The following is a 23,092-nucleotide window of genomic DNA, read 5'->3' on the forward strand; positions in this document are numbered from 1 at the left end:
GCGGTAAGACTTCCATGTGGAAGGCTTTCGTGAAGCTACAAGGACTTGAGAGACGCTACTAGAAAGATTGAGGGGCTGTAGTATCAACCTATCAACATCATTCAGGCCGTCAGAGACAGGGTCTGGAGGTTCAGGTGGTGTAACTTGCCGTGATTCTGTGTTATGAGGTCGGGTGCCGTGCCCAGGCGAATGGGTTCCTGGACAGATAGGTCAAGAAGTATGGGAAACCAGACTTGGCGTGGCCAATACGGGGCTATGAGTATCATTGAGCCTCGGTCCTGTTGTAACTTCACGAGAGTCTTGCTGATTAGCGGAATCGGAGGGTACACATATAGCAGGCCTATGTTCCAGGGACAGGTGAAGGCATCCATGGTTGGTGCTCTTCAGTCCCTGTGTAGGGAGCAGAAGCGTTCCACTTTGCGGTTCTGTTGGGAAGCAAAAGAGGTCGATGTTCGGCTGACCCCACCGGTGGAAGATTCTGCTCGCAACAGAGGGATCCAGAGACCACTTATGGGGCTGGAAATGTCGGCTGAGGCGGTCCACTACTGCATTCTGTGTGCCTGTCAGATAAGTGGCTCGCAGTAGTATTGAGTGTGACAGGGCTCCGGCCCAAATCTGCGCCGCCTCTTGGCAGAGCAGGTAAGAGCCCGTGCCCCCGTTTGTTCAAGTACCACACTGCAACTAGGTTCTCTGTTTGAATCAAGACTACCTTGTTCGAGAGGCAGTCCATGAATGCATAAAGGGTGTACCGCATCGCCCGAAGCTCTAGGAAGTTGATATGATAAGTTGCTTCGGCTTTTGTCCAAATCCCTTGGGTTTGAAGGCCTTCAACATTTGCTCCCCAACCTAGGTTGGAGGCGTCCATAGTTAAGGTCACCTGAGGAGCTGGTTGCTGGAAGGGAAGACCTGTTTGTAAGTTGGTCTTGTGAGTCTACCAGGCAAGGGACAGACGAAGTTGGCTCGTTATGTGGACAAGGGATGAAAGCGGCTGAGTGGCTTGGTGCCACTGAGATTTTAGAGTCCATTGTATCACTCTCATGGCTAGGCGTGCCATTGGGGTGACGTGGACTGTTGACGCCATATGGCCGAGCAACATGAGGAATTGGCGAGCTGAGGCTGTTTGTCGATGGTGGATAGAGCTGGCAAGGTTGGACAGCATGGTTGCACGGTCGTCAGGTAAGAATCCCTTGGCCACTGTGGTGTTCAGTTCTGCTCCTATAAAGGAGAGATGGTGAAATGGTATCAAGTGGGATTTTGGGTAGTTTATCAGAAATCCCAATGAGTGCAGTAGACGTATGGTGAGAGTGAGGGAGTCGAGGGCTCCTTGCCTGGACTGGCTTTTTATGAGCCAGTCATCTAGATATGGAAAGACATGGACACCGTTGCGGTGTAACTGTGCAGCTATGACTGCCAGGTACTTTGTGAACACTCGGGGTGCCGAGGCTAGGCTGAATGGCAGTACCTTGTATTGATAATGCCCATGTCCCACTTTAAATCGCAGGTATTTGTGATGAGGAGGGAAGATGGCAATATGGGCGTAAGCATCTTGAAGGTCCAGAGAGCAGTAGGGGGAACATGATGCCTAGAGACACCATTCTGAACCATTCCTTGTGTAGAAATGTGTTTAAGGCTCAGAGATCCAGGATAGGCCAGAGGCCGCCGGTCTTTCTTGGGATTAGAAAATACTGGGAGTAGAACCCTCTCCCCTGCTGAATCGAGGGAACCGGTTCCACGGCCCTGGCATACAGAAGGGTTGAGAGTTCTAGCTCGAGAAGTATTGTGTGATCATCCCGGATCCATGCTAGACTGGGTGAGGAGTCCAGGGGTACAGCTGAAAAATTTAGATGGTAACCGTGGGTTATGATGGACAATACCCATTGGTCCGTGGTAATTGGGCGACAATTGGCTGCAAAGTGGCAAAGGCGGCCTCCCACTGGTGAACTTTATTGTGGGATCAGGGGGGGATGGCTGCTGTTCTCTGGAAAAGAGTTAAAATCCAGTCACAGGACCAGCTTGTGGAGCTGGTTGCGCTCTAGGAGTTCTTGATTGGTGTGCATGTCCTCTCTGAGGGGCCCAAGCTGGTCGAGCACGGAACGCGGGAGGATAATACCTGCGTGGTCGGTAGAATTGCTTCCTGGTGTCCCTACATGCACCTCTGTGGGGTACGGAGGGTATATCTGGGGTGACAGTTGACGCAGGGTACATGATGGTCCTTTAACTGGGCCACTGCATCTTGGATCTTGTCCCTGAACAGGTTTTCTCCTGTACAGGGGAGATCTGCAAACTTGTCCTGCACCTCCGGGCATAGGTCTGAGGCCTTGAGCCAGGCCCAGTGCCTAGCACTAATACCTGCTGCAGAGACTCTGGATACTGTTTCAAGAGAGTCATAAGCAGCTCTGACCTCGTGTTTAACTGCTTCCAATCCTTTTTGCAGGATGGAGGACAAGGTATCTTGATGTTGATGTGGTAAGGTCTCTGCGAATTCCTGGAGTTATTTCCAGAGATTCCTGTTATATTGGGTCATATATAATTGATATGCTGCTACTCACGCTATCAACAAGGACCCTTGAAAAACTCTGCATCCCAACGTATCCAATGCCTTCGGTTCCGTTCCAGGAGGAGCAGAGGAGTGTGGTCGGGATCTCTTAGCCTTCTTTTGGGCCGATTCCACCAATACTGAATGGTGGGACAATTGGCTTTTTTGAAATCCTGGGACATGTTGGACCAGATAAGTAGCATCTGTTTTCCGGTTTACTAGAGGAACAGTGGCTGGATGGTCCCACAGGCGGTGCAAGAGGTCAAGCAGAACTTCGTGCACTGGTATCACCATTATCTCTTTTGGAGCATCTACAAATTGTAAGACCGCCAACATTTTGTGGCGAGCGTCCTCTGTTATCAGTGGACATGGTATGGTTTCAGACATCTCTTTGACAAAGCTGGCAAAAGAGAGGTCTTCTGAGGGAGAACAACGTCTTTCTTCTGGGAGTGAAGGGTCTGAGATCAATTCATCGGAAGCTTGTGAAGAATGGTCCGAGGATGCCTCCTCCCATGGGTCATAGGGAGTTTCTTCCTCTGCCGCTGGGATTCCTGAGGGAGGAAGGATGCCAGAGCCTAGAGGGTGAGACGGCATCGATGGATGTCAAGTTGGCATCGATGGATGCGGCATCAGCATCGAAGGAGGCAGTGCTGGCATCGAGGGCACCGAGGCGGATGAGGTGCGCTTAGGCACCGACAGTCCCAATGGCCTTAGAATGGGTTCCGGCATCAGTGGATCCCATGCTGGGATCGGGCTGGAAGCCACCTCCCTCCACCTCCGAGGAACCCGGTATGGGGATCGGGTCCTGGGGAGACCTCGATGGTCGACTCTGTGCCGGAGTGTCCAATGGCACGGGCTGAGTCGGCAGGGCACCGATAAGGGTGTCCAAGCGCTCGAGGGGCAGTGCGAACATCAAGGGCACCAGTTCCGGTGCCAGCTGGAAGCCCCGAAGGGCATTCAGCACTGCCTGTTGGACCAGTCTGTCCAACTCCTCCCTGAAAGCTGGTGTAGGCAACACTGCGCCTGGGGTAGGAGGCAGGCTAGGCATTACTGGAGGCTCCACAGGGGTCTGTGGAGGCTCAGTACCCGGCACCGATATCAGTCGGGAACGCCTTGGGGTACCAGGTCCAGAGAAGGATGGGGGCTCCTCTCCTCGGGTCCTCTTCGCAGGCGGCTCAGTGGAAGTCGATGCTGCTGCAATATTGGTGCCGGCACTGGGCGGGGACGCACGTCAGTGCCGGTGCTTCCCTTGGTGCTCAGTCCAGTCCTTCTCCCGCACCTAGGATGATGACGCCGATGCCTTCGACAGGGTCAGTGACGGACGGTCACCTACTCCATGATATTCCTGGCTGGGCATCTCCGAAGTGGATGGACCCTCTCCGGTCGGGCCACTTGAACTGGAGTCGATGGAGCAGAACGTTTTGATGCAAACAAATGCTCCATCTTGTCCAGTCGAGCGCACCGGCCTTTGGGGGTCATTTGTGCGCAACTGGGGCATCAACGAACATCGTATGAGGGACCTAAGCACAAAACACAGACATTGTGCGGGTCCGTTATGGACATGGTCCTTGTACACTCGGGACATTTTCTAAACCTGGTTGCCATGCCGAAAAATATGGCACGCGTGCAGTCGGTGACCATCTGGCACCGAGAAGTATGCCGCTGGGAACTGACTGCAAACCACGGGGAATACACTTACCGAGCATCGGAGGGAATGGAGAGCGATGGGGGACCCCATGAGGAAAAGTGGGAGAAATTTCTCACAGAGCTCCTAAACCGCGAGGCAACTTGCTGCACAGAAAAAAAGAGACTGAAGGGGGACCCCGTGTGGCCACAAGGTTAGTGGCATGCTGGGCATGCTCAGTGTGCCAGTCAAAGTTCTAGGAACTTTGACAAAAGTATTCCGTGACAGGGCTCCATCTGATGATGTCACCCACATGTGAGGACTACCATCCTGCTTGTCTTGGGAGAAAATTCATATCTTAAAAGCATCTTGATTCAAAAATAGGCTGAGCTGTTGAGCTAGATGCAGCTTTACAAAGGCTTATTTAACTATGGCAAGAATGTGAGACTCTACAGTATAAACAAACTCTAAAATCACTTCTAAGTTTTTAAATTTGTTATTGGGGGTATATAAAGTTGTGTTAATGTACACCTGACAGCTCTGATGTACAATGGATTCCTAACCTTAAGTACCTGAGTACTAAACTGAGATATTCCCCTTCAAAAATCTACACTGCTGATGTGCCACATAGAGAACAAGGTTATAAAAAAGAAAATAGAATATTGAAGGAAATATCCTCATAATGAACTAAACTTCATAATATTCTCATAATGAACTAAACTTTGTAGCATGTAAGACAGTGACTCAAAGAGAATCCCAACCTCTTCCACACATCACGAGATGATTTCCAAACTGCTCCTGCAGTTCTATGAGCAACAGCATGCTTTGTTTTTAATAGTGAAATGTGCCACAGATAACTAAATTATGCTTCAATTTTTAGTTCCACTTTGTGAAGAGGAAAACAAATACTCACAGAATCTGAGACGTCTATTTCATATATCTTCTGGAATGACTCTCGCTCAAAGAAAAGAAGTTTCCCACTGCCATCTCCTTTCTTGACAGAGGTTCCAGTAACAAGAAGTTTATCATCTGGGCTAAAGCAACAGTCTGTCCTATAAAAATGCAAACACAAAAGGACAACTAAATTAAAATAAAACAAAACCATTTCTGGATCCAATCTTTTTTTAATTACTGGATTAATGGAACTATCAATAATTAGAAAAGACTAAAACAGCTTCAATTAAAAGAAAGAATTTTTAAAAATTCTGGTAAACTCTAGTAACTAAGACATGAAATTAAAATGTCCTGGAGAATGAGTACTGCTTTTGCTAACATGTTAGCATACCTTACAGCAGGGCTCAACAGAGCCCAGGCACCAGGTTGCCATGGAGAGCAGAAAATCTGAACTGGTGCCCAAGGCACATGGGGCCCAGATGTGGAGGTGGTGTCAGCAGGTTCGTGCCTGGCTAGAGTGACATCATTTCAGCTCGGGCCTAAGAATCGCAGTGGGCATTCTGATCTGTGGGAGATGGAGGGAGATTGTGACATCAATGCCATGGACCAGGAACAAAGATATCATCTGCAGTCCATGTAGGGCAGAATCTAGCAAAGGAGCAGAGTTGCTGCCTATTTGGGAACTGGTCTAGTGAGTAGGCATAAGGGGACTGGGTGTGGGGATGGGCCACCTCGGCTCTTGCTGGTGGGGGATGCGAGAGATTGCTGGGGTCTGGTAGAGGGACTGAGAGATAACGAGACTGTTGGGGATGAGGATGGGGGTTCTGAGAGAGAGGAAGTCAGCTGATGACAGGATAGGAGGATTAAGAGACAGTGAGATTGGTGGGGAGGGGAGCAAAGTTGGTGACTGGTGAAACAAAGCGGTAGGTGCAGTGTATTAAATGAGCTGCAGCAGATCTTAGCAGAGGACACCCTGCCCACCCGCTTGCTCGCTCTTCAGCTTCAGTAGGACAAGGGGGAGGTGGAGCTCTCAGCTGCTGGCTCTTACATTTTTTGGCTAGCTTCTAGATCCAAAGAAAATGAGTCGAGGGCTGCCTTAAGGAAAGACTAATAAGATGGGAAATTGTTTGTGTAGTAATAGAATAGTAAGTTAAATTAAAAAGATGCAAATCTTTATATTAGGAAAAGTACATAAAAGAGGAAAAGGAGAAGGGTATGGTCTTCAAAGGAAGGGGCTGTAAATCAAATGACAATTGTTTTGTTTTTAATTCTATGTTATCTATTATATTTGCTGAGTTTGTTACTATTTATTTATTTATTTAAAAACTTTTCTATACCGTCGTTTAGTAGTGCACCATCACAACGGTTTACAAGGTGGCACGCATATATGTATTTGATTGAATTCTTACTAACAAAGTGCCAAAACATTTAACGGTAACAATTTTCATAATCTAAGGTATATAATGTGAGATTTGGGTCTTGTCTTTTATATGATTAATAGGGATCATATAATAATTGAACTTTAAACTGCATGGTTTTTTTAAATTATTCTATAATGATGATGGATATACAATTATGTTAATATGGGGTGACTTTAGCTTTATGTAGATGTTCATTCGCTTATTCCTTTAAACTTCTTGTTGTTCCCCATTTATATTATAGAATGCTTTTTTTGAAAAGCCATGTTTTTAAACTTTTTTTAAAGCTTTTTAAATCACTTTGTAGTCTTGTTTCGAATGGCAATGAGTTCCATACTGCTGGTCCTGCTAAGGAAAGGGCTCGTTCTCTAACTTGGGTAAGTTTTGCTGTCTTTACTGAGGGGATGGTTAGTAGAGCTCTGTTGGCTGATCTAAGATTTCTTTGTGGGATGTGTAAGCGTAGTGCGGTGTTTAACCAGTCTGCTTTTTCTTCGTAAATCAGTTTGTGAATTATGCATAGTGTTTTATATTGCACTCTTTGTTCTATTGGCAGCCAGTGTAATTCAGCCAGTGTTTGGGTGATGTGTTCCCTTTTGTTTTTACCAGTTAGTATTCTGGCAGCCGAGTTTTGTAATATCTGAATTGGTCTTATTGTTGAGTATGGTAGTCCTAGAAATAGAGTATTGCAGTAGTCTGTGCTGGAGAATATAAGTGCTTGTAAGACTGTTCGGAAGTGCGCTTGGGTTAATAGGGGTTTAAGCCTCCTGAGGACCATTAGTTTGGTGTATCCTTCTCTAGGCAAACATCAATAATAGGCAAAATTCCAACCTTCAAAGATGAATAACCAATAAGAGGAAGGACATAAAAGTTTCATAATGTCTATATAATTCAATGTTTTATTATGTTTAGGCAAGCAAAATATTCAATGTATCAGCATCAAGCCAGAATGTTTGTATCAAGAAATCAACGGTCCCTTGACATGGGCCGAGTTTTGGGAAGACTGTGTCGGGAGGGAGCCTAGAGGTTGTGAGAAACTCAAGTGAAATTAAGAGTTACAATGGAACAGCATTTAGTCCCCAAAGCACAGTTCACCCAGGATTACTAACATTCTCATAGAAACCTAGCCACTTCAAGATTTGAAATGGGCAGGCGAGATGATGCTGACAGAGTTTGTTACCAGCCCAGAACAAGATGTAATGGATGTTATGGGCTATAAGTATTTTTAAATAAAGAAAATAAGTAAAAAGTACAAAGGATCACAGAAAGAAAAGGCAAGAAAGAATATCTGGAAAAACTGAGAGAAGCATGGAAGGTAAGCAGGATGGAAAAGATGCAAGCAGAAGAAAAGATGACTAGGGCTATAGAGCATGGTGACAAAACGTTTTCTGTAATGCACTGTATCCAAGATACCTCACACTCCTTTTCTGTAACAAAGTCTCCATTAACTTTCCCACCATTAAGGTAAGTCTTAATGATCTGTAGCTACTAACCTCTTCTTTATTACCATATACCATATACGCTCGATATCATATACTTGGATTTCAGCAAAGCTTTTGATACGGTTCCGCACAGGAGACTGGTGAATAAAACGAGAAGCTTGGGAGTGAGTGCCGAGGTTGTGACCTGGATTGCAAATTGGTTGACGGACAGAAGACAATGTGTGATGGTAAATGGAACCTTCTCTGAAGAGAGAGCGGTTTTAAGTGGTGTACCGCAAGGATCGGTGTTGGGACCGGTCCTGTTCAATATCTTTGTGAGCGACATTGCGGACGGGATAGAAGGTAAGGTTTGTCTTTTTGCGGATGATACTAAGATCTGCAACAGAGTGGACACGCCGGAAGGAGTGCAGAGAATGAGACGGGATCTAAGGAAACTGGAAGAGTGGTCGAAGATATGGCAGCTGAGATTCAATGCCAAGAAGTGCAAAGTCATGCATATGGGGAGTGGAAATCCAAATGAACTGTATTCGATGGGGGGGGGGGAAAGACTGATGTGCACGGAGCAGGAGAGGGACCTTGGGGTGATGGTGTCTAATGATCTGAAGTCGGCGAAACAATGCGACAAGGCGATAGCTAAAGCCAGAAGAATGTTGGGCTGCATAGAGAGAGGAATATCGAGTAAGAAAAGGGAAGTGATTATTCCCTTGTACAGGTCCTTGGTGAGGCCTCACCTGGAGTACTGTGTTCAGTTCTGGAGACCGTATCTTCAAAAAGACAAAGACAAGATGGAGGCGGTACAGAGAAGGGCGACCAGGAAGGTGGAGGATCTTCATCGGATGACGTACGAGGAGAGATTGAAGAATCTAAATATGTACACCCTGGAGGAAAGGAGGATCAAAGGTGATATGATACAGACTTTCAGATACTTGAAAGGTGTTAATGATCAAAAGACAACGACAAACCTTTTCCATAGGAAAAAAATCAGCAGAACCAGGGGTCACGATTTGAAGCTCCAGGGAGGAAGATTCAGAACCAATGTCAGGAAGTATTTCTTCATGGAGAGGGTGGTGGATGCCTGGAATGCCCTTCCGGAGGATGTGGTGAAGACCAGAACTGTGAAGGATTTCAAAGGGGCGTGGGATAAACACTGTGGATCCATAAAGCCAAGATGCTGCCAATGAAGAGTGGGTGACTCGCCAGAATGATGGCTACTGCCTGGAGTCAATACCCTTATTAAATAAACATACACATGCTTACTGTGACTCCAACATCGCTCTAAGCTTCAACAACAAGAGGAAATGTGGAAAAAAGGATTTGCACTCACAAAGAGGGGAGTAGCTGGCTTGTTACGGCGGTTACTACCCCAAATCAAAAAGCCTGATACTTCACTTTCAATGCATATACAGCATAGTTCTCTGATTCAACGGCAGGGGAGAAGAAAAAACTGATACTTCACACATCCAGCAGAGCTCTCTGCTTCAACGGCAGGGGAGAAGAAAAGAGGGTTCGCACTCACAAAGCGGGGAGTAGCTGGCTTGTTACGGCGGTTACTACCCCAAACCAAATGTGCCTGATACTTCACTTTCGATGCACATCCAGCATGGCTCTCTGCTTCAACAGCATGGGAGAAGACTGATACTTCACGCATATCCAGCATAGCTCCCTGCTTCAACGGCAGGGGAGAAGAAAAAACAACCAATAAGGGCTGTATAACATAGTCTGGGTAAAACAATAAGCATGGGTGTAGTTTGCTTATTGCAGCGGCTACTACCCCTAACGAATCAAGCTAGATATTTCACTTGGATGCAGCTCCATCACTGCTCTCTACATTAAAGGTGGGGGTGGAAGGGAAATAGAACCAAGAGCTAAGAGAAACAGATAAGTATGAGAGAAAAAATGTGTGAAGCTTGCTGGGCAGACTGGATGGGCCATTTGGTCTTCTTCTGCCGTCATTTCTATGTTTCATTTCTATGTTTCTATTTTTGTAGATGACTCAGGAGAAACCTAAGAAAATATTTCTTTACAAAGAAGGTATTGGATGCATGGAACAACCTCCCCATGGAGGTGTTGGAGTCAAGAACAGTATCGGAATTCAAGAAAGCATAGGATAAACAAAGGGGATCTCTGAAGGAGTGGTACAGATTTAGTGGATGGGCGACTAGATAGGCCATATGGTCTTTTTCTGCCATCATGTTTCTATATTACTGTGTTCTATCTGTCCTTTGCTAGATCCTTTCTGAGCTCCTTTAATATCCTAGGATGTATTCCATCCAATCCCATAGCTTTTTCCACTTTCAGTTTTGCAAGCTCCAGTGTATTTTTATTTAAAATATTTCTATTACGCTTATCCACAATACTAAGCAGATTACATAAAAACATACACAATAAAATTGTAATATCCAAATCTCAAAGAAGAAACAAAAAACATTTACAAATAAAACACACTTTAAAACCTAAAAGGTGAATTTTAAAAGCCGAGTGTGTACCAAAATCAGGACTGTAGCATGTATCCTATTACTACATGTACTTCTGTCACAAATGGTTGACCTTCTCTAGTCTCTTCTTCAGTAAACACTGAACAAAAGTATTTGTTCAGCATTTCAGCTTTTTAAGATATTGTATAAATGCAAGTTATTTATGCTATGCTAGACCACTACACAGATCTACTAAGTCTGAATTGTTTTTCCCTTAAAACACAGACAAAAAGCATTTCCATTGGAAATGTGCCCATGCTGCAGGTAAGGAAAGCTTAAACTGATCATCAGACAAATAGATTACTAGAGGATAAAGAAAATCTCTGTACCCAACTACACTGTGTATGTCATTTTAAACAATTTTCTAGAAAGTTGACAGTATTTGCCTTATACTTTCAGATAAACAATAAAGTAGTGAAATATCAAAATTATTTGCAAACAAAGAGTAATTGTAATCTATTTCCATAGTGCTTGATTTTAATGTAAACGGCAGACTACAAAAATAACAGGAAGGGAATAAAATATTTTGATAGCTAGCCGTATCCCTTCATTCTGTCATGGCTCTTCTATTAAATCCAACAGAACACGAAGAATTAATTAAAAAAAAAGTTTCCAAAGCTTTAAATACAACTTTGCCAACTACTATAAAATGAAGTGTGAGCTGAGCTGTTGGAATCATCACTATAGATTCAACAGCTCCTGTTAACAGAAGTTTGGCTATTGTAAACTATAATAAAGTTATCTATAACTTGTTATACATCTGCTCCAAAGAAAGCAGGCAGGCAGCACTACATTTAAACTGTTTAAAAAATAAAAGGAAAGATTTCAACAACCTAGAGTTTATAGCTGTGATTAAACCTTTCTTCTGTCTGAGGCCTGGAAAAGTCTAATAAAATCATGGGCCTCACTTCCAAAAACTTAACACAAAAATGGAAAAGTTTTTGTACTCTTGTTCCATAATTTCCTATTATGACTATTTCAAATTTAAATTAGCCATGGACACAACGGTGAATCCCATTCTTGATTTCTCCAACTATGCTTCCTTTTGAGACCCTATTGCGAAGTTTTTCATGATCCATTTTTGGCTCCTAATTTACAGGATGAGGATCACTCAGGTTGGCTGAAGGAAAGAGGGGAAGAATAACCCAGTAGTTAAAGCATGTATTAACTACATACTAGTTATGCTGTGACTATGTAACCTACCTTGTGCATTGCTCTGTATACAGACAGTACCATACAAAATGTGAACCAAAACTATAACTACTTCATCTGTTCAGTTTCCTGTGATAGGCAATCCCTCAGCTCTTTCATCATAAGAAAAGGTATATAAAATAAATTCCCCCAAAGGGTGCATACTCCTTTGCAGATGTGGGAAAGACTGTGAACCCACTGGGGGTATCTCTTCCATCCAAAGAAAGGGATTCTTCCACATAAGCACAGTACTATCCCTGGGTGGGGGAAAGGGAACCTACAGGAAGGGAGGGAGAACAGGGAAATGGGAGGAAAGGGAAGACCAGTGGGGGGGGGGGGGGGGGGGAGAGAGAAGAAAATAGAAGGAGCATAGAGAGAGGGAGAGAAGCAATTGGGAATAGTATGGGAGAGGAAGAAGAAAAATGACAGCACAGAGGAGGAGAAAGAAAACTAAGCACACCATAGGGAAAAGGAGAGGAGAGAAGAGAAGGCAGAGCACCAGGGAGGAGAGAAGAGAGCAGGTAAAGCATGGGAAAGGAAAAGGAAAGTGAACGGAGTACAGGGAAGGAAGAGGTAATTGGGTAGAGTGAAGGAAGGGGCAATGACGGGAGAGTGAGTAAAGAACAAGAAAAGGGAGAAGAAATCAGGTGATTTCCTCCCTCCTAGTGTATGTGTACTGATTTTTACAGTCTAGTGCATATATCAGGTGATTTCCTCCCTCCTAGTGCATTTGTACTGATTTCTACAGTCCAGGGCATATTTCAGGTGATTTCCTCTCTCCTTGTGCATATGTACTGATTTCTACAGTCCAGTGCATATATCAGGTGGTTTCCTCCCTCCTAGTGTATGTGTACTGATTTCTACAGTCCAGTGCATATATCAGGTGGTTTCCTCCCTCCTAGTGTATGTGTACTGATTTCTACAGTCCAGGCCATATTTCAGGTGATTTCCTCCCTCCTAGTGTATGTGTACTGATTTCTACAGTCCAGTGCATATTTCAGGTGATTTCCTCCCTCCTAGTGTATGTGTACTGATTTCTACAGTCCTGTGCATATTTCAGGTGATTTCCTCCCTCCTAGTGCATGTGTACTGATTTCTACAGTCCAGTGCATATTTCAGGTGGTTTCCTCTCTCCTAGTGCATATGTACTGATTTCTACAGTCCAGTGCATATATCAGGTGGTTTCCTCCCTCCTAGTGTATGTGTACTGATTTCTACAGTCCAGTGCATATATCAGGTGATTTCCTCCCTCCTAGTGTTTGTGTACTGATTTCTACAGTCCTGTGCATATGCCTCTGCTTCCTGGGAAGAAAAGCACATTGTGCAAAGAAAGGTGAGTTCTTTAATCTGCAATCACCTAAGCAAGTCACAGATCGTTACTTGGAGATTAGTTGATTAATATTTTTAAAACAAGGTCACCCTATTTAAGACCAGTTTAATCTATTTTAATCATTTGCATAGGTCCTATAACCAAAATGTGTACAAGAAAATCCTGAGAAAACAGATTCAGGGAATTTGAAAAGTGCTAGTCAGTGAAAACAAGATGGAGTAACCATTCAAGAGGCAAGAATATAAATCTAGACAGAGTAGAAGCAGAGCTAATAGGGAGGCGGTGATTTTAAAGAAAGAGAATACAGAGGGAAGAGGAAAAAAAGTCAGGAATCTTGGTTTTAAGCTCAAGAAGTCTGCATGACCCTGTACTAGCACACTACCTCATCTTGCTTCAGTTTATAGCGATATAAATTATGACAATGTTGATCATAGTTATGACTTTCCTTTGGAATCTGTTATGCACCATAATCTCAGGCCTGTGCACGTCCCACCTCAGATTTCCTGCATGGTAGCAATACAGTTCTACTGAAAGAGTGTATTACTTACATTGGAAAGAAGCTAGGCAGACCTGTAACTACATTCAAAGGTTTCTTGAAGTTTCTAACGTCCCAAGTTTTTAGAGAATCATCTCCTGTGAAACAAATGTTAAAATATGACAAAAAAGTAAAGATTTTACTCTGTAATACAAGGGTTTTCACTATTATCAGGTTTGGTTTTTGAGAGCAGCCAAAATATGCAAATTAACCTTAGGGGTAGATTTTCAGAGATGCGCGCGCACACAAGGATGCTCGATTTTAATACACGTGCGCGCATGTTATAAAATCGAGGGTCAGTGCACGCAAGGGGGTGCACACTTGTGCATCCTGTGCGCGCCGATGCCCGCGGTCTTCTTCAGTTCCCTTCCAGTCTGCTCCAATTTCAGAGCAGACTGGGAGGGAACTTCCCAACTCCCTTCACTAACCTCCCTTCCCCTAACCTAGCCCCCCCCCTCCAAAATTTTTATTTTATCTTTTGTGCCTGCCTCGGGGCAGGCGCAAGTTGTGCACACTAGCACCCTGCTGGCACACGATCCCCCGGCACAGCGCCAAATAGCCACTGTGCCGGGGGCCTCTAGCCCCGCCCTCCCCCGGACCGCCCCACCCCTCCCCTTTCCCAAGGCCCTGGGACTTGCGTGCATTCCAGGGATTTACGTGCATGACTGGGCCTTTGAAAACTGGCCCGGCGCTCGTAAGGCCATTACGCGCGTAACCCTTTGAAAATCTACCCCTTATTCTTTTTTAACTATTTATTTTATTGCATATGTGAACAAACTAACCTTACAAACTATAATCAAAACAAATAAAACACTGATTACAACAATAATGGCATGCCACAAATCTTAACCATAGTGAGCAAGGTTTAGCATGTATCATAACAGGAAAGAAAGCCTGCATATCTAGTGCCCCAAATCATAAAAAGTCAAGAAAGGACCCCAAATTAACTTAAGTCTCCCCTTCACACAGCTTGCTATTTTTTACAATAAGGGTTATTTCTCAGGTCTGTCTCCGCAACGCATGATATTGGAAACATATTTCCAATAAAGGGAATGGTGAAACAGGCAGACAATAACAGCTCGGTGACTAAACACAAACTTGTTGAGAACAGAAAAGTCATTTCAACACCGTAACAACCTCAAAAGGGGTGAAATGTCTAACAGAAGTTTGCTCATCTTTGAGCAGAGGTAGGCAACTCCAGTCCCGGAGTGTCACGAATAAGTCTGGTTTTCAGAATATCCACAGTGCATGCAAACATACCACCTACACATTCATTGTGGATATTCTGAAAACCAGACTTGCTTGTAGCACTCCAGGAAGAGAGTTGCCGATTCCTGTCCTAAAGATTTCCCCTTTTACCTCCCCTCAAAAAACAGATATGTATCTGCAGGATCACCACATATGGATATATGTTCCTACCCTTCCACATCCCTGCCAGCACAAGTTAGAAGCATCCTCATCAATTTTAGCAAGTAACAACTGAGATTTTAGTTTAGATCTAAATCCTTAATCTATTTATTCCACAAATCACTCGTACAGTCCAGCCCAAATTTGGTGTCTATAATACCTTTATAAATAATGAAGATCCTTTGAAGATCTGAGTTCAATGAGAAACCAGGAAAATCAATCTCCCTTCCTAAAGATTCAAAGAACCTCAAAGAGGAGACATCACAGAGTTGCCAAAGCTACATAAGAACATAAGAAATGCCATACTGAGCCTCACCAAAGGTCCATCAAGTCTAGCATTCTGGCTCCGACAGTGGGCAATCCAGGTCACAAGTACCCAGAAGGACTGCAAAGAACAAATCCAATCCTTCTTACTCAGAACTGAGATAAGCAGTGGCTTTTCAAAGTCTACATGGCAAATAGTGGTTTATGGACATTTCCTCCAGGAACTTATCTGGTCCCTTTTAAAATCCAGCTTTTACCACATCTTCTGGCAATAAATTCCACAATGTATTGTGCACTGAGTGCAAAGATATTTACTCCAACTTGTTTTAAAAATGTTATCTATTAATTTCACAGAGTGGTCCCTAGACCCAGAACTATTGGCAAGGGTAAATAACCATTCCCTATTTACCTGTTTCACCCCACTCATGATTTTATAGACCTCTATCATATATCCTCTCAGCTGTCTCTTCTCCAGACTGAAGGACTCTAATTTGTTTAGCCTTTCCTTATAGGGGAGCTGTTCTATCTCCTTTATCATTTTAGTTGCTCATCTCTCTACCTTGTTTAGTCTCATTATATTTGTTTTTAGATGGGGGTGACCAGATCTACATACAATAGTCAAGGTGAATTGCACCAAGTATTCATACAGAGGCATTATATTTTCCATTCCTTTCCTTATAATACCTAAGATTCTATTTTTCTGACCACCGCTGCACACCAAGCCGCGGATTTCAAAGTATTGTCCACAGTGATTCAAAGATCCTTTTCCTGGATGATGTTTTATTTTTTCAAGAAAAGCCATTTAGTAACTATTCCTGAAGTAAATTTGACACATTGTTTCTTAAGCTTGGAAACATTCAGTTAATTCTGCAAATTCTGTAACCATGATAAAACTAGCTAAACTTATCAATACAATCATTCCTGTTCTGTATTAAGTCAGTCTGCAAAGCCTACCAGAGGAGCGGCCAGATGAACGAGCAGATAAAGAGGAAGTGAGGCAAAACTTTCAGAGATAGAACTCCCAATTTTAAACATGGGTTGCAGGATCTGTTATAAACAGTGCATGTTTTTAACATAAGGGCTCAAAAAAGTATATTTTTTCAAAGGATTTAAAAAAAAAATATTTTTTTTTTTAAATCAGAAGTTAATTTTCAACAGCTTGTTCCTTGCTAGTTATAGCTTTATATTTAGACCATGCGCTCTTACTTTACAGTCAACAGCCAAAAAGCTAAAGGAAATACAAGACATAACTAATAGGTATCAATAAAAAATGTTCAAATGTATTCACTTTCACAAAACTATTTAGAAGTTTTCAAATTTCCATTTTATCAATTCTGACTATGCCCTATAGTCCCAGGTTTATTATTCATTTCAGATAATTTGGAACTCTTGTATCATTGTTTGACTGATTAAGAAAAATAGTTGATGGGGAGAAGTTAACATGAAGGCGTGTTCAGCTCCTGGTGCATTGCTATGGCTTTCCTTTGCTTTAATGTAACTGTTTCCTAAGCAGTTATGTCGTCCAAGAGGAAAGGAAGACCTAGGCAGTTTCCCTCCAAAACTTCGATCTTACCCGGAGAATGCATGCTGGATTCTATCTTGAGCCAGATGTTTGAGGTTGAGGGTGAGAGCCAACAGTATGATGCCAGTGCAGTCGCAGGTTGATGACTCGACTTTTTCCTGCGGGAGGGGCCATTGCCAAGGAAGAGTTGTCGTGGCTTGATTTCATTATCCCCAGAGGAACAGCTTGTAAACAATGTTCCTCAAAGTAGCCAGACTGAAGATATCACTTTTGGATGTCTGAATAAGCCTTTGGACCCTTTAATTAGATCTGCTTAAGACTCTCTTGATTCTTTATGGTCAATATTGGTTCAGGCTGACAGTGCCATATCAAACTGTGCTTGCTCACATATGTTTCCTAGTCAAAACTGTCTCTGATATACATGCGGTTCAATCTCAGAAATTTCAAGAACTGGAGAACAAGATGGATTCAACGGAAAAGAAAGTACAAGATATTCAGAAAGTTAATGCCACCTTGATTCAAGTTAAAAATCTAGTTCATAGGAAAACTGAACAGTTTGAGGATTATGCTAGGTACTTCAATCTGTGATTTTTGTTTTCCAAAAATTCCTGTAATTTTTGTCAGGGACTCTTTAAAGAAATTTGTTATAGAATTTTAGGGTTTATTCCCTGAGGGTTGCCCTCCTGCTGGTAAAGTCTACTTTTTACCACGTCAGAGAAGAAATAGAACGGCTACTGCACCCTCACCGGGATCTTTGGTCTTAGAAAACTACTTTAGATGACTCTGCTATGCTAGAAAGTTCCACTATGGAAGTATAATAAAGGGAGACTGTTTTGGATACTTTTGTATTTGAACAGGATCTAAATATGAGTCTGAAGCTTTATTATCATAAAGCCCAGTCTTTGTTTTATTGCAAGAGAATTTGGATATATCCAGCTGTTTGAAATCTACACAGGAGACAAGAAAGTTTTTTTTTGCTATGCGTTAGGAAGCTAATTTCTTGCTTAGATATCCCTACACTTGCATAATCATATAAGTTGGAATTTGATATCATTTTTTTTTTCTCCTGATCAGTTATATTTTTTCCTTGATCAAAAAAAGAGTCACTAAAACTCTGGCTGTTTAAATGTAGCATTCATAATTATAATACAACCTTATAACATGTTAATGCTTTTTCCTTAAATCTTTCCTCTTTTTTTTTTTCTTCCTAATTCTGTATCTCCATTCCCTCTCAAGATTGTGGTCTAAGGATATATACTGTATATGTTTCCTTTTATTTTTATGATACATACTGTATGCTTTGTCATTTTTTCTTCCTTTTCTTCGCAAGTAGTGCTTGTACATTAATTAGAAATGTATAAATAAAGTGGAAAAAAAAGATAAATAGGCAAAGCATTTTTTGGGACAAGAAAATATTGCTAAAGTCAGACACAGAGAGCAATTTTCAAATTGCCCGCAGAATTGCAAAGCTGGTGGATACATTCTGCATGTGTAACTTGTTCCAATTTTCAAAGGGGAAAAAGTATGCACACAACTTTCACTCCTTTTTTGGGCAGATACTTTATTGGGTTAAGTTATTTACTTATTTTAGATTTATATACTTTTGAAAATGTAAAAGTATGCACATAGTTCTAAGTCCCTTTCCAAGTCTGCCTCTGGCAATGCCTCCTTTCACCATGAGTAACATTATGCGTGTAGTGGTTCAGTAACAGAATTCAAAAAGGTGGGAGATAAATAAAAAGGATCCCCAGTAACTAGAAGATAGAAATGAAGAAATGGGGTCACCTGTGTTAACTATAGGTGAAACACTTCTGGCATGAGGGTCACCTGCACAGATCGGCAGTACTACCCTAAAAAAACTTGCTGGGCAGACCACTTGGATTTTTTTCACTGTGTTACTATGTAACCATGTTACTAGGATGTATAGCCTTCCGCATGTGAACAGGAAGACATTTGAGTGTAGTTTCCACGCTTTTAGTTGTAAGGACTGTATTTCCCTTGAAGGAAATACAGTCCTTACAACTGCAACCCTTGTTAATTGTAACTGTTCCTTCGGTCACCACAGTTCTAGTTTGATGTATTTAATGCACTCCCGTTTCATGTAAACCAGCAAGATATGTTCTCATGATTGCCGGTATATAAAAACCTTAAATAAATAAATAAATAAATAAATAAATAAATAAAGATACCCTGGCTTTAGTGAATGAACCCTTAAGTTTGTACCTGAGGCAATGGAGGATGAAGTGACTTGCTCAAGATCACAAGGAGAGGCAGCAGATTTTGACTCTGGCTTCCCTGTTTCGCAAAGGGCTGCGCTAACCACTAGGCTACTCTACTCCAAAAATAAAAGAACTGGAAGGTAGACAGATGAAAAATAAGAAGGAGAGGACGGAGGGAGAGTAGAAGTGGTGATGAGAGAGGGAGAGAAAAGCAGATATCATAGAAAGAGATGGAAGAGAAGAAGAAAAGAAAACCAGAAAAAGAAATGAGAAGAGAGATGATGAAAGACAACCACAAACAGTAGATAGAAGGCAAATAATCTTCAGACTAGACTGTAAGGAACATTTTTATTTGCAACTTGAGTTGAAATGTGGCTTTACATTATATATGACAAACCAAAAAACAAAGAGCTGAAAAACGGTCCTATAATACTTAATAACCAAACAACAAAAAGGATGCCGTACTAAATATATGCATTAGCACTTGATTTCATATTTTAGTACGGTATCCTTTTTTGTTGTTTGTTGACATTATATATTTATTTTATTTATTTATTAAAGGCTTTTATATACCGACTTTCTTGATCAAATCAACTCTGTTTACATCGAACTAAGCAGTAACTATAACCAACCATTCAACAAGAGATAATCTAAAAGGAGCATAAAGTTACATTATAACAAGGATGCCTTAACTGGGAGTAGGAAAGAAAGAAGGGAAAAACGAAGATAAAGTACTATATACAACAAAGATAAAGTACTATATACAATAGAGTATGGGAGGGAGGCAAGGGGCTGACCTCATATTAATTTGTAAGCATAATTTAGTGATTGTTTATTTACATAAGTGAAGGGACAATTCTAGGTCAGTCTGTTGGGCTAGTGGCAGGGAAGGCTCGGCAGAACAGCCATGTCTTTAGTTTCTTTTTGAACGTAAGTAGACAAGTTTCCTGCCTAAGGTCCAGAGGCATGGCGTTCCAGATGGAGGGACTTCCATCTGGAATGCCAAGCCTCTGGACCTCTCTGATAGAGAATGTCCTGTCTCTGATATTTGAGTGGTGTACAAATTTGATTGGAGGAACATGTAAAGATCCCTTGTAGGCATCCCTTAAGGGTCTGGCTGTCGAATGCAATTTGAGAGGGTGTAGCAGATCAAGAGGGGTCTGGTGGTGAATATTTTTGTGGATAGTTGTCAGTGATTTATGGAGAATTCTGAAGTTTACTGGGAGCCAGTGAAGATCTTTTAGAATAGGAGAGATATGCGCTCTCTGATTGGTATTCGTCAAAATTCTCACCGCTGCATTTTGGAGCAACTGGAGGGGTTTTATAGTAGAAGCAGGGAGACCTTGCAAGATGGAATTGCAGTAGTCAATTTTGGAGAACAGAATGGCTTGGAGGACAGATCTGAAGTCGTAATGGAATAGGAGCGGTTTGAGTTTTTTGAGTACCTGTAGCTTGTAGAAGCACTCCTTTGTGGTGTGTTTTATAAATTGCTTTAGGTTCAAGTGACTGTCAATTGTGACTCCGAGATCTCTGGCGTGGGATATTTGTATGTTGGATTGTAGTTGGTGATGTGAGGGACTGCCTTCTGGGGAGATTAGCAATAGTTCTGTCTTGGACGTATTGAGCACCAGGTTGAGGCTTGAAAGATGATGGTTGATTGTTTGCAGGTGAGAGTTCCATAACTTGAGTGTTGAGTCCAGTGAATTAGATATGGGGATTAAAATTTGGACGTCGTCTGCATATATGTAGAACTTAAGTTTTAGATGTGAGAGTAAATGGCAGAGAGGGAGTATGTATATGTTAAACAGGGTGGGCTATAAGGAGGAGCCCTGGGGGACTCCGAAAGGGGCATTAGTGTGAGATGATTCCTTGTTATTAATTTTAACCTTATAACCTCTATTGCTAAGGAAGGAGTCGAACCATCTAAGAGCTGATCCTGCAATTCCTATGTCTGATAGCCGGTTTAGCAGGGTATTGTGACTTACAGTATCGAAGGCTGCAGAGATGTCGAGAAGGGCTAGGAGAAACGATTGTCCTTTATCAAAGCCAATGTATATTTGATCAAGGAGTGAGATGAGGAGGGTTTCGGTATTGTGCTCTTTTCGGAAACCGTATTGTGACGGGTGTAGAATATTATTGTCTTCTAGGTAATTTGAAAGTTGCTTATTTACGATTTTCTCCATGATCTTAGCAACAAACGGGAGATTAGAGATGGGGCGGTAATTGTTGAGGTCGTTCGGGTCCAGGTTCGGTTTCTTGAGTAAGGGTTTAAGGGTGGCTGATTTGAGAGCATCTGGGAATATTCCTTGTGAGAGGGAACAATTGATAGTATCAGCTAGATGTTTGGAGATGTATTCTGGTATGAGAATCAGAAATTTGGAGGGAATTTGGTCCAGAGGGTGGGTCGAAGGTTTCATTCTTTTTATCAGATTTTCCACCTCTATAGTGTGGGTAGGATCAAAGGATTCCAAGCTTATGTCTGTGTTCGGTAGGTGGTGGGTAACCAGGGATAGTGATTTTGGGCTGGTAGGTAATTTAGCCAGGGTGTTGGAGATTTTGTTCTGAAAGAATAAGGCCAGATCATTGGCCTTCGATTGGGCTGTATCGTCTGGGATAGTAGGAGGGGCAGTTTTGGTGAGTTCCGAAACGTATGAGAAAAGTGCCTTCGGGTCGAATATCATATCATGGATACGGTGGGCATAGAAATCCCTTTTTGTTCGAAGCGTTGTCGTTCTGTAAAGATGGAGGGTGGCTTTGTATGTGGTTAGAGAATTGGAATTGGGATTCTTCCTCCATTCTTTTTCTTTCCGTCTTAGGTTTTGCTTCAGGGTACGGAGCTCATTTGAGAACCATGGCTGCTTGTTTTTTAGAGAAGGATTTATGGTTTTTTTTGACAGTGGACATAAGTTATTGGCTATATATGACATGTGCAATTATTGGCTATATATGACATGTGCAATTATTTTTTATATCTTTTTTAATCTAATTGTAATAACTTACAAATAACACTGTTCTCCTTTATTTAGCTTTAGCTCCAATATTTATTGTTTACAGCTAATATGTACTAATTATTTCTTCCTGCCTTTGACCCCCATCTCCCTGAAGTCAGCAATGTAAACTTGGGCTCTCTATGTATATTATCTTCTGGTAAATTTTCTAGAATTTAACTTTCACTTCAAAATTTAGAATGATTAGATTGCTCTTTAACTGTAGTTAACATTAAAAATATAAAACATAACAGAGAGAGGACAATTTTCAGCCTCCCTGAAGTGCTTGCAGGCCCACGGTGTTTTGCTCCTGTGGGCCTGGAAATTACATTATTATTTTATATCATATTTATGTCCTACCTTATGAAATCCAAAGGATTGCCCAAAGTGGCTTACAACAGATTTAAAAATACAATTCATAAAATAAAATTCACATAAAATTAAAATTCAATAACAATTAAGCAGGACAAAATTAAATATAATAAAATATAAGTGTTCTGCTCACTAATCATAAGGGTTCTCCCTGCAGAGAGTTTCCCTTTGAAACTATCTGACCCAGCAGGGACCATAGGTACAAGAGTACCTGCAGAAAACTTTGCACCACCAGCCCTACTCTTTGCGTCATAGGACATGGTGGGGTAGGATGGGCAGGTGCCAAATTTCAAAGGGATCTTCTCTGCAGTTGGATAATTCCTTTAAAACCTGCTCACAGAAAGAATGTTCACAAGTTTTTACATAGATAAACATGGTGTTTGAAAATTGCACCCCCTCCCCCTTAAATGTAGGTAAAAGTGTGTTTGCTGGGTCACAGTGAACATACTTTTACCCACATAGGGGCAGACGCAATATAGTGCACTCCACTGTATAACTCGCAGATGGACGCGGGTTGTATAGGCGCTAGCTAATCCCTTTATGCAATAAGGGGATTAGTGCCTCCACATCGCAAATGCATGTAAAGCAGAAGTTGCTTACCTGTAACATGTGTTCTCACAGGACAGCAGGATGTTAGTCCTCACATATGGGTGACATCACAGGATGGAGCCCAATCATGGAACACTTTTCTCAAAGATTCTAGAACTTTGACTAGCACCTATTGGGCATGCCCAGGATGGCACTAACCCTGCAACCAGCAGGGGTCCCCCTTCAGTCTTGTTTAAAAGTTATAGTAAGTGCCAAAAAATAAAATAAGAAAACGTAAACAACCCAACACCGCGGGGTGGCGGGCAGGTTTCATGAGGACTAACATCCTGCT

General features: G+C 42.2%; 1 protein-coding gene across 5 annotated transcripts in view; it reads right to left on the reverse strand.

The window, feature by feature from the left end:
• Nucleotides 1–23,092, reverse strand: part of WDR70 (WD repeat domain 70) — a 587,030-nt gene that overhangs the window by 167,463 nt on the left and 396,475 nt on the right. For all 5 annotated transcript variants that reach the window (XM_029578603.1, XM_029578594.1, XM_029578568.1 and 2 more), the window contains exons 12-13: nucleotides 13,455–13,539; nucleotides 5,074–5,212 (exon numbers count right to left, since the gene is read on the reverse strand). In XM_029578603.1, the coding sequence (XP_029434463.1) occupies nucleotides 5,074–5,212; nucleotides 13,455–13,539 (224 nt within the window). The remainder of the gene's footprint in view (nucleotides 1–5,073; nucleotides 5,213–13,454; nucleotides 13,540–23,092) is intronic.

The sequence above is a fragment of the Rhinatrema bivittatum genome, chromosome 1, assembly GCF_901001135.1.
Source record: "Rhinatrema bivittatum chromosome 1, aRhiBiv1.1, whole genome shotgun sequence".
Classification (NCBI taxonomy): domain Eukaryota; kingdom Metazoa; phylum Chordata; class Amphibia; order Gymnophiona; family Rhinatrematidae; genus Rhinatrema; species Rhinatrema bivittatum.